We start from the raw sequence: 11341 nt of genomic DNA on the forward strand, positions 1-11341 counted from the left end.
AACACGTGTCTTGCACCAAATACAAAACTCCTTAAATATCCCAAATAAAGATCAAATCATGCAGCTGGCAGGATCCCACACCGATCTCACATGATCGTGCATACTGCCCTGACGTGTTCGATTTCCTGGGCCGCTACAGCGCCGGAGGAAACGCCGAAATACGGTGGTCACTACGTTTTACGCCTTTAGCACCAGGGATGAACGTGTGCTGGTACTACGTCGATCGGAGCTAAAGGACACATTGCTACCCGTGTTGGGCAGGGTTCGCCGCCAGTGTGGCCTATCGTGTGGGAGACCCTCACAAGCTAACAAAATGGACTACAGGTCGTCAAAGCCAAGCCCCAGGCTACTTCTTTAATAAATCACGCTGAGCCCTTCCCGTTGTCCTCACCGCAGTACTCGACGAAAAACGGCAGCAGCTCGGGAGGGAGACTGGTAGTGGGAGAGAGGCCATGGCGAGCGAGCGCAATGGCGGCGAGCGCGTGGAGAACGGCGGCGGCGCGCCCTTGGAGATGCCGGAGATCAGGTTCACCAAGCTATTCGTCGACGGGAGGTTCGTCGACGCCGTCTCTGGTACGTCCCATGCCTTTCTCATCTCTCTCTCGGTCTTGCCCCTGCACTACCCTGCCCTGCGCTTCCATTCCACCATTGATCGTTCAAGTATGGTCTGCACTCTGCAGTAGTCGCATGTTCACAAATCAAAACGGACGCACAAGTTCTCTGGCGACATGTCATGGCTACTGTCCGCATGCTCGCGTCGTTGCGTGCGTGGTTATTCACGGGCCTCCATAGCTAGTACGGAGTAGCTAGCAGTACACACGAAAGCTCATCCGTGCACTTGAGCTTTAGTGATCCCGTTTTTTGAAAAATTTGAAACTTCTACTTTTAGGTTTCCAAAAAATCTGGAAACAAAAACGTAGATATAAATATACACCAAGGCTGTACGACAAATTTTTCATTAAAAAATACGTCATATTTTGGGAGATACAAAAAAGACAAATTTTGTCAGGAATTTGTCTATAGCCTAAAACATTTCGTGTTTTCTGCTGAAATTTCTAGTGCATATATGGACCATGTATATTTATTGCTGAAATAAATTTGGATTTTTTCAAACTTAAAAGTATAATTGTCTATTCTTTTTAAAAGAAGGGGGTGCCCAGTGTTGAAGCAAATTCGCTTTGCAGTACACACCGTGTTTCTCTTCTTTTTTTCTGCATTTAAAAGCGGTCATTGTAACTTCTTTGAGTCAAACAAAAGTATGGCACACCTTATTTTTTCCTCTTGTAGCAATTGACTAATTCTTTGTCAGGCATGTGATCAGTTAACCTCTAGTCATAAAAAAAATGCAATAGGTTAGCTAGCGTGGCTATATCTCTGAGTACTCCTATATCTCTTGAAAAAAAATGTACATCTCTTCTTCATGGAAGGTTTTTAATGAGGCGGCTTGCTTGCTCGATTTAATATAATTTTTTACCTTAAAATAAAAAGCATCTCCAACAGAACGACACATATTGGATTTTTCGATTGCCCGGTCGTAAATAGTCGCTTTGCGTCTCTGCGTTCATTTACATCGCCCAGTTAGAGATGCCTTACCATTCCCTCTCTGGAAAAAAGGCATGCACGTGGTACCCTAAATTTGGAGATCAACTTGTAGCCAAATCTGATCTCTACCCAAACGGGGCCCATTATAAGCTTGCTGGAGCCCACTTCCAGTGAGTAGGAGATCGAGTGGGGGCGAGCCCACCGGCGGCGCCAGGGGTATGCACGCAGTATATGCAAATGAATACCCAAGATTTGGGCGAAAAAAAAAATTAGTATAGGTAATATGTGCCCGTTAGCCCATTCAGTCCAACCCAACCACCACACGCAGTCGCTCTCAGCCTCTCACTCACGATTCGCACGAACAGAACACGCGGAGGAGAGGCGACACGGGCGGCGGACCGGCAGGGCAAACCCTAGGGCGATTCCAATCGAGGGCCAAGCGGAGGCGGCGGCGCGGCGCGGCCGCGAATCGGCGAGCGGCGGCCGGCCAACCAGCAACCGCAGCGTCAGGCGAGAGGCGACCGTCCAACCAGCCACCGCGGCGTCAGGCCTCGCGTCAGGCCTCACCGTGTTAGGCAACCCGAGGCCGCGATGTCCATGTCCGGTCACGGCCATGGGCAGCAGTAGCACAGCGACCGAAAGGGAAAGAGGAAGGTAATTTTCAGACTTCTTTTCCTCTTAATTTCTTCAGATTTCAGCCACATATGCACCAATTCCTCTTAATTTCTTCAAATTTCCGCAAGGGCAAGACGACTGCGGCAAAGAAAAAATCCTGTGGAGCGAGATCGACTGGCTTGCCCGATTTTTTTTCCTGCGGAGCTAAAAAGAGAGGAAATGAATACCCGGCCACCAATTCCTGGCGCCGCCGTTGGGCGAGCCACCACTGATGAACACTTTCGCACTGAGGGCATCTCCAGCTGGGCGACGTAAATAGATGCTTTGCGACAGCAAGGCCCGAAAATGTGTCTGTACCCCGTTTCAGTGGAGCGACGCATAATGTCCGATCCATCCGCTGAGACGCAAACGCGATCAAAAAATGCGGCACGCGGATGCTGCACGGACGCATCGGTCGTTTGCACGGGCCCACCTAGCAACGGCACAAATGCTTCGTCTTCAGCGGTGTCCTGCAGCTTTTCAGGGTCGCGATAATGGCGCGCCTCAGTTTCTGCGAGCGTGCGCTGGAGCGCAAGACCGCCACAGTGGCATGACATTGAAGGCGAGATGGCATCCGAGCCTTTTAGAGGTTCGTTGGCGGCGCCCATTTTCCCGATCACACCATTGCCAGCGTCCACCGTATCCACCCGACCGACATCATGGGGAAGAAATGTTTGCCGCTCCGCAAAACCAAGAACGACCACAAGGCTAGAGGCTCGCGGTCCGACAAGAAGCCGCGTCGAGTTCACGCGCCGTCTCTTGGAGGAAACACCGGATGTTGCCATAGTCAAACGCAAACCTGCATGGAGGAGGCTGGTACCTCAATTCCAGGCGTGTGCCCCCCTAGCCGAGAGCGTCGTGACGAGGTGCGCCGCTGTCGAGCCATCTTGCCGGCAGTTCCGAGAAGATCCGGTGTACACGCTCAACTCCTACAACTGGATCTCGTTTGGGACGTGGGAGTTCAACGAACGCCGCCGAGCGGGATACCTCGGCGACCTCGACTACTTCGATCGCGAGATCGCCGCGGAAGAAGACGAGAACGACGACGAGGACGAGGACACGGACGAGGACGAGGACGACTACGCCGCCGAGGCCGAGCGCGGAGACACCACTACGACAGCGGGCCGACGTGGGATCCGGAGACCCAGTCATCGGACATTAGCGAGGAGGAGGCCATTGCCATGGCAGTGGCCAATAGCGAGCTCGACGAGCTCAACGAGCTCGCTATGTGGGACGGGCTCGCCATCTAGCTTTGCGAGTCGGCGCTCGCGCAAGGGAGGCCGGCGACTCCTCCAGCCACGCCGACACGTTCCAACGACCGCGTGTCGACTCCTGCTCCTTCAACGGCTTGGGATTCGTGGCCACCTTCACCGCAGCCTCCTGCGGCGCTGTCGGCCTAGCCGCAGTTGCCGCAGCCTGCCCTTCCTCCTCCACCGCCGGCGTACTAGCTTCCATGGACGACGCCGGAATTCATCGACCTCGTCAGCGACGACGAGCAGTAGCCCATAGCTATGTTTTATGCCTTTATGGTATTTTAAAGTCTTTTTATGTTTTTTATTAATGTAAATTATGGGTTTATCAAAGGAAAAAAATTATGCGTTCGTGCCGTCGAAATACGTTACCCCGCTGGAGATGCCCTGATATAGTGGCAAAGACAGCACATGTGTAGGGGTACGACCTGGTTCTTCTAGAAGCTCGTGTACGTGTGCACCTGTAAAAATTGTTGTGCAGTACGCGACGTATAGCGCCTGGGGGAATCTGCATCCTCTCAAATGGTCCACCTTTTTCCCCCGGACGTGTGCCCTGCATGGGTATGGCCATTTGTTGTTTGTACGAGCGTGCACCCGTGAGATATATGCCAATCGATGATACAGTATATATGATGGGTCTCAAGATGCCTACTCCTAGGCGTGCTTGCGGTGGTAGACTGGGGCCCGTTAGCGAGGGGTTTAGGGTATGGGTTATGGTTGACTGCTTCTTATCTTCAGACCAACCGATCGACCAAAGAAGTTAGGGGTGGAATCGTCGGCGCCGGAGGTGAGGCGAAGACCTCACTGTAGATGGGGATGACGCGGCTGGCTGTAGTGGCCCTGTAGTGGCTCTGACGGAGGCGAGGAATAAATCTTTGGGTTATTGGGTGGGGTGCGGGTGGGGTCTTGCCGACGATCAAACTTAGGGTTAGAGGGTGCATGTGCGGGTGGGGTCTTGATGGCGCCGAGGAAGGTAGGGATTTAGAGGGATTGTCGACTAGGGGTGGGAGAGATTTTGAGGGATTATCGACTAGGAAAGGCTCAGGCAGGGTGGGGTGGCGAGGCATCACGGTAGTGACGTTGGTCGTGGGTTGTGAGAGTCGGCTGTCAAGCCGGAAGCGACAACGGGTGGGTCGGCGAGAAGGTGGACCTTCAGTGACGACGCTGAAAAAAAGAAGTGAGGTAGAAAACAATCTGCCTTCAGATGGTACACGGGAACTCGCACATGCACGGCTTAAAGTAGTGTATAGGAGCACCTTCTCAAGATTGCCATGTTTCCGTCTCTGATTATAGAGAGTCAAGAGCGGGAATATTTTTCTCAGTCCATACTTTTAAAATATCGCCATTAATCAGTTTTCTTGGTACCCATCGGTATTTTTTTTATATAGTTTACCTAAATTTTGTTTGACAACCAACATTTTTAGAAGAACGAGTAAAAATCTTGGTGAGAACCAACATGTGGTTGGGTGGTTAGGAGGGCAGTGGCACCTCTAGATCATCAAAGTTCAAACCTCAGGTTAAACACTTTGGTGTCTCATTAAAGACGGAATATTCTTCAGTGGGAGGCGGCGTTCTCATCGATAACGAGGCGTCTGTGCTGACTTCGTCAATTTCAAGACCCGACGGATGAAGTTTTTCTTGGACGCAGTCTCTCAAAGATGCTCATAGAGGTAGGGTGCGCGTGCGTGCGTTTATAGGGATGAGTGTATGTGCGTACATGTGAGCATCTACGTGTGTATTGTGTTTCGAAGAAAAAAAGTGAAAATCTTGGTCACAAAACGGACAACGACTGTTGTTCTCGGTCTGGGGCTCTGGGCCATGACCCACGCTTGCTTTTCTTTTTTTTGCAAAATACAAAATGGACTCGTATATGCATCTAAGGCCCAGCCCACCAGAACGCTTGCCTTTCTCGTTTGTTGGACGCAAATACAGAGTTCCAGGTTCAACCTCATTCTATGGGTGGGCAGGAATCCTCTCGTTTATGCGACCAGCAAAAGGGGTGGCTTGCAATGTGGGGGACAAATGTGCCAAGTAAGGTGAAGGTGCACTTCTGGTGACTGATTGAGAACGGACTTGTAGTGGGGAAGGAGCTCAAACATAGGTATATAAAAGACGGTGTTATCTATCTAGTGTGCCACAGAGAGGAGAGCTTGTCCCACAGATTCTGGTCCTGCCCTCAGCCATGACTTGGCAGCTTCTTGAAGAGGCCATGGAGGTGGTAATGGAAAAACCTCCTGCTCACCTGGCTTGTCACTCTCAACTCAAAGGTGTGCTCCTAGACTGGATTGGTAAGATGGATGGAAGGATGGATGGCTGCTACGGCGATGATGCTTATTTACAATCTGTGGCAAGCCCGAAATGATGCGAGGGAATCTAAGCGTGTCGAGGATCCGAGGGTTTTAGTCGGGAAGACTTTGGATATGGTGGAGGAGTGGTTTAATATCCATTTCAACTCTACCCCGGCCTCAATGAAGACGAGGGAACGTTGGATTCCCCCGAGCGATGGTTGGCATAAGGTAAACATTGACGGCGCTTTTCACCCTGCTGACGGTGTTGGAGGAGGCGGTGTGGTCGTTCGCGATCATCATGGTAGCTTCATGGCGGGAGCATGCCATTTTTCCCGCACTTACCGGATGCGGAGGGGGATGAGCTGTTGGCGTGCAAGAGGGGTCTTCTGGTGGCGAGAGAGGCTCGGAGTCAGCGAGTCATTTTGGAGACGGACAACGTCAAGGTAGCAGCGAAGCTTAGTAGGAAGGGTTAGGATCGATCAGTGCACGGTCCGTTAGTGTCAGAAATAAAAGTTCTTCTTCAAGGTTTCGATGAGTCCTCGGTGCAAGCGGTGAGGAGGTTAGCAAATGAAGCTGCTCACAGTATGGCGAAACAAGGATGCGTGAATAAATTGTGTAAGGTGTGGTCTAGGATTATTCCTGATTGCATTGTGAACTCGACTGTATCTGACAGGGTTTTGATTTAATATAACGCATCTCTTTTATCTAAAAAAAAGGTTCAACCTCATTCTGTCGACGCTTGCCATGGGGATGGGGGCACCTTGGTTGGTTTGCGATTTAGACAGCAGAAACATGGGGAAATTGGCCAAACGGGGTGAAACGAAGGGAATTGGTGGAGGAGACACAGGAGGCAGCAGAGCCGCGCCGCCGCTAGCGCTTATGGGACGGACAGGGGACCGCCGCAACCTCCGAGTGCGGCCGCACGGGAACGGCGAACCGGCCAGAGATCTAGCAGCGGGCGGGCAACGCTCTGACCAAATCGAGATTTTCTCTTTTCCAGTCTATCTAGGCAGGTATTTTTCTTTCTTTTCCCAAATTCTTGGCTGGGAGTTCGGGATCTAGCTGGACTTCATTGTATTTTTCCTTTCTTTGATGGATCTTTTTGTAAGAACGTGGTGTTTATATAATCATCCTTTCACCCGCAAAAAAAAAGGATGGTTTACCAATTTTGTTCTTCAATTTTGCAAATTGTAACAACCATGGGAAAGACCACTCAAAGAAGAATTGATTATTTTCTTTAAAAATAAAATGAGATCGCATAAGTGAAATTGGATAAGATCATTCGGTCTCTGTACTTAGGTGGTGACGATGAGGACGATGGGCTTGACTGCGATTTGGGAGTACGGTGTGTGGTCTTCTAGATCCATATTGTATTTTCCTTTTTTTGTGGAGTCGTTTGTAATCGGTTTCGCCATTGTTGAATGCCATCAGTTGTTATCTAAAAAAAAGCAATTTTTTGCCCTTGCTTGAATTGAAACCATGCGAAGCAGTTCGCAGCTCGCACAAATGGACCGGTTACTTTTCAAGGCGTTGAATTCTTTGCCTTGCCAACCCATGATTTTTTTAAAGCTCCCCCACTGCATAACGTAGCTAATGTACGCGTTACCGGACTCAAGATGGCAATGCGGCGCACATGTAGATGTAGTAACCCAATCCGCACAAATTATCAAAGAAAAAGAGCAAAAGAAAGAAAAATGGAAAATAGTCAATAAAATATTTTAATTCGGGGGAAAACAGATTTGTGAAAATTGACACAATAATCTCGAGTCAGTTTTTAAGTGAAATTGTATCAACTAACAAGTATTTATGAAAAAATTCACAACTAATTTACCAATTTTTTTAAAGAAAGAGTTACCCTAATCTACATCCAAGTTCTCAAAATTCTCAACGTATTCATTGTACTTATAATTTTCCTTATAGATTAAAGTTATTTATATTTAAAAATCATTTATTTTCCATGTTTCTTGGAATATTTATCGTCTTGTAAAAAAAAATTGGTAAAAGAAACTTGCGATTATTTTTGGATTTCTTTAAAATATTTCCTGTCGATTTGGATGTGACTTGTGCTAAACCATTACTAAGTCATCACTGGTATATCTTTGACTTTGACCTTTTGTCAAACTTTTTTTATTTTTTTTATTTTGTTGTATGCATCTTCGTTATGTAGAGGACGGGTGTAGCTCTTATGTGTCTGTTGCCTTGATGCGACTTTGACTCAACAAAAATCCCTTTATCGAAAAAAAATCCGTATTTTAAGAGCCGCGGGAAAGGGGTCTGCTAGAGTTTCTCTTACAATCATGTGCTGACTCTTCTAGTACCGGTGCTCAATCAACGGGGGGAAACTAGATGTCTAAAATTCATTGGTTGTATCTGTCAATAGTGCCGTTAATGTATCATCCCATTGTTGAATGCATTGCTTGGACTTTGGTAGGACTTGCTCTCTAGGTAAAAACCCATGATCTGGTCTACATTGGTTAGATTTGGCAAAGGTTGTGCTTGACATTGTTCCCTTCATCTTCGTAAAGGCGTTGCATTTGGAGAACTTTTCTTGCAATACAGGTGTTGTTGATGGTGGTGGTTGATCTTAAAGGTTGTTACTGCTTGTGTTGGTAGCTTCAACGTCACTTGTGTCATATTCCTAGTTTTGTTTTTTGTAATTTGGTCATGTGTGCATACTTTTTTTGTTTCGACTGGCTCTTGATATTTTGTAGTTCAAGAAATCGGGTGTACTTGATATCAGTTTGATATTATTATATTTTATTTACAAATAAATTAGGCTCGGTGATTAGTTTATAAACAAGATTCTGATTTCAGAAAAGGGAAATCAGTTTTTAAGTCCATAGCTAATCAGTCGAAGAGGATTCCTGTAAGAAAATGTATAGATTCCTCACAGAACATCGGTTAGAGAGTTCCTGTCAAGTAGGGTCCACGATTGAAATTCTAGGGGTTTCTCCCATTTGATTTTCTTGGGTGTGACCTTTGATATTTCTTCTTCAGGTAAGACGTTCGAGACCAGAGATCCCCGCACAGGGGATGTGATCGCCAACATCGCTGAAGGTGACAAAGAGGATGTAGACTTGGCCGTGAGGGCGGCAAGGGAAGCATTTGATCATGGCAAATGGCCTCGCATGTCCGGATCCGTACGGTTATTTCTTCCATCAATTTTTCACCCTACAAAATGATAACAGACGGAGTATTTGTAAACACTGGCACAGTTCATTCTAAAATGAAAAATCAATGGCGTGCAGGAAAGAGGAAAGATCATGCTGAAGCTCGCGGACTTGGTGGAGCAGCACTCGGAGGAGCTGACCAGGCTGGAGAGCCTGGACGCAGGCAAGGTGCTCATGGTGACCAGGGTGGTCGATATCGGCAGCTGCGGCAGCACCCTGCGCTACTTTGCGGGAGCCGCTGACAAGATCCATGGTGAGACACTCAAGATGTCGAGGCAGTTCCAGGGGCACACCCTGCGCGAGCCCATCGGCGTTTCTGGGCTCATCATCCCCTGGAACTTCCCTGCCATCATGTTCTTCAGCAAGGTCGCCCCAGCGTTGGCTGCTGGCTGCACCATGGTCGTCAAGCCCGCCGAGCAGACCCCGCTCAGTGCCCTGTACTTTGCTGACTTAGCCAAGCAGGTTAGATTGATCGGCGTGTAACAGTATGTATGTAGCTGTTCGGTTCAGTTAGTGCTGGTCCGAACTTTCTCGTGTTCTGTTCTGACCTGCCTGTTCAGGCAGGAGTCCCAGATGGGGTGATCAATGTGATCACAGGCTTCGGTCCAACCGCAGGAGCAGCAATCGCGTCTCACTTGGACGTTGACATGGTAATCTTAATCTCCCACAATATCCAGCAAGTGCTTTTCTTTTCTTGCTCTGTTTATGAGATTTGATATGTGTTGCTTGCAACGAATGCGGCGGCATTTTTATCCATCCAGGTCAGCTTCACTGGATCGACAGCAGTTGGGCGGCTCATAATGGAGGCCTCGGCAAGGAGCAACCTGAAGCCGGTGTCTCTCGAGCTGGGCGGCAAATCTCCGCTCATAATCTTTGATGACGCCGATGTAGACATGGCCATCGATCTTGCCATCAGCGCTAACTTCTTCAACAAGGTGGGGCAAAATCTTACAGTTACCGAAAGCTTATGCCGTCTTAGCAAGAGTGATTGATGCCAGAGTAACTGATCATTCATACATTGGTTTGCACTGGAATTTGCAGGGTGAAGCGTGCGTGGCGGCAAGCCGCGTGTACCTGCAGGAGGGCATCTACGATCGGTTCGAGAATAAGTTGGCGGACAGGATGAAGAACTGGGTCGTTGGGGATCCTTTCGATCCTCGTGTCAATCAAGGGCCTCAGGTAAAAATCGATCAAGCATGCATCCCCTGTTCTTTGCGCAGCACAAACTGATCCATATTGAATTAGAACGTTCGTAATGTTAACATGGGCTGTGCATATGTAGGTGGACAAGGCACAATACGAGAGGGTGCTGAGCTACATCGAACATGGCAAGAGAGAAGGCGCCACCATCCTGACAGGAGGGAAGCCCTGTGGTCAGAAAGGCTACTACATCGAGCCTACGGTTTTCACCGATGTTAAGGTCAAAATACACCCGCAAAAGACGCATTTCAATCCGTTACACGATCACTACTTATACTCTCTATCAAGTATCTGACATGGCAGGAAGCCTCTCTCTCAACTTGCAGGACGACATGATCATAGCAAGGGAGGAGATCTTCGGACCAGTCATGTGCCTGATGAAGTTCAGGTAAACCTCTCGCCCCCATCTCAACCGATCGATCGATAGGGATAAAATGTTGCGCTTTGGTGACGAGAGAAGATTCATGGTTGTTTATTCTAGGACGATGGAGGAAGCGATCGCGAAGGCGAACGACACGAGGTATGGGCTGGCAGCCGGGGTGGTGACCAAGAACATCGATGTAGCGAACAGGATGATCCGGTCTATCCGTGCTGGGGTGGTGTGGCTCAACTGCTACTTCGTCATGGACGGCGACTGCCCGTTCGGGGGCCGCAAGGTGAGCGGGTTCGGCAAGGACGCCAGCATTCACGCGCTCGACAAGTTCCTTGCCGTCAAGGCCGTGGTCACCCCCGTCTACGACTCGCCCTGGCTCTAGCCTCTCTAGCTAGCTTGCTTCTTTAGTTCCGATGTGATGCATCAAGAAAGAGAGACAATGTTCTCTCACCGTCCGACAGCGTTTTCTGTTGATGCCGGGCTAATAATACCTGTTACAGTAGCACATTGGTTTAGCAGCCTAGTGCATATGGGCGAGCTTTGTTGTTGAGATCGGGTAGAATTTTCTCTACGGCAGCAGCAGAAGGTTTGGTTTGGTTTGGACTTGGGAGTAGCAAAGGATGCTAATCATGTCAGAACTCTTTGTAGCTGGACAGTTAGTTTTTTTTTTAGATAAAAGGCAAAGATTTGCCCGACTTTAAATTAATAAAGCCCACACCGAATTCAAAGGTTCATTACATGCTGAACAGTTAGTACCCCGTGTCCTTATTTGACATGGCGCACAAAGTTTCAATATTGAATGTTAATTTAACAAACAAACTTAGTGTCATGTGCAAATAAATTATATCATTGAATTCATATTCC

The 11341-nt window shown here is 48.5% G+C and overlaps 1 protein-coding gene across 1 annotated transcript; it reads left to right on the plus strand.

Moving 5' to 3' along the window:
* The first annotated feature begins 452 nt into the window (after window positions 1-452).
* Window positions 453-10952, plus strand: LOC124683841 (aldehyde dehydrogenase family 2 member C4-like). The gene is made up of 9 exons (XM_047218274.1): window positions 453-573; window positions 8732-8874; window positions 8983-9366; window positions 9465-9554; window positions 9666-9839; window positions 9946-10083; window positions 10187-10324; window positions 10431-10492; window positions 10586-10952. The coding sequence occupies exons 1-9, from the start codon at window positions 453-455 to the stop codon at window positions 10857-10859; spliced, it is 1524 nt and encodes a 507-aa protein (XP_047074230.1). The 3' UTR covers window positions 10860-10952.
* The last annotated feature ends 389 nt before the right edge of the window (window positions 10953-11341 follow it).

The sequence above is a fragment of the Lolium rigidum genome, chromosome 1 (genome assembly GCF_022539505.1).
Source record: "Lolium rigidum isolate FL_2022 chromosome 1, APGP_CSIRO_Lrig_0.1, whole genome shotgun sequence".
NCBI lineage: Eukaryota > Viridiplantae > Streptophyta > Magnoliopsida > Poales > Poaceae > Lolium > Lolium rigidum.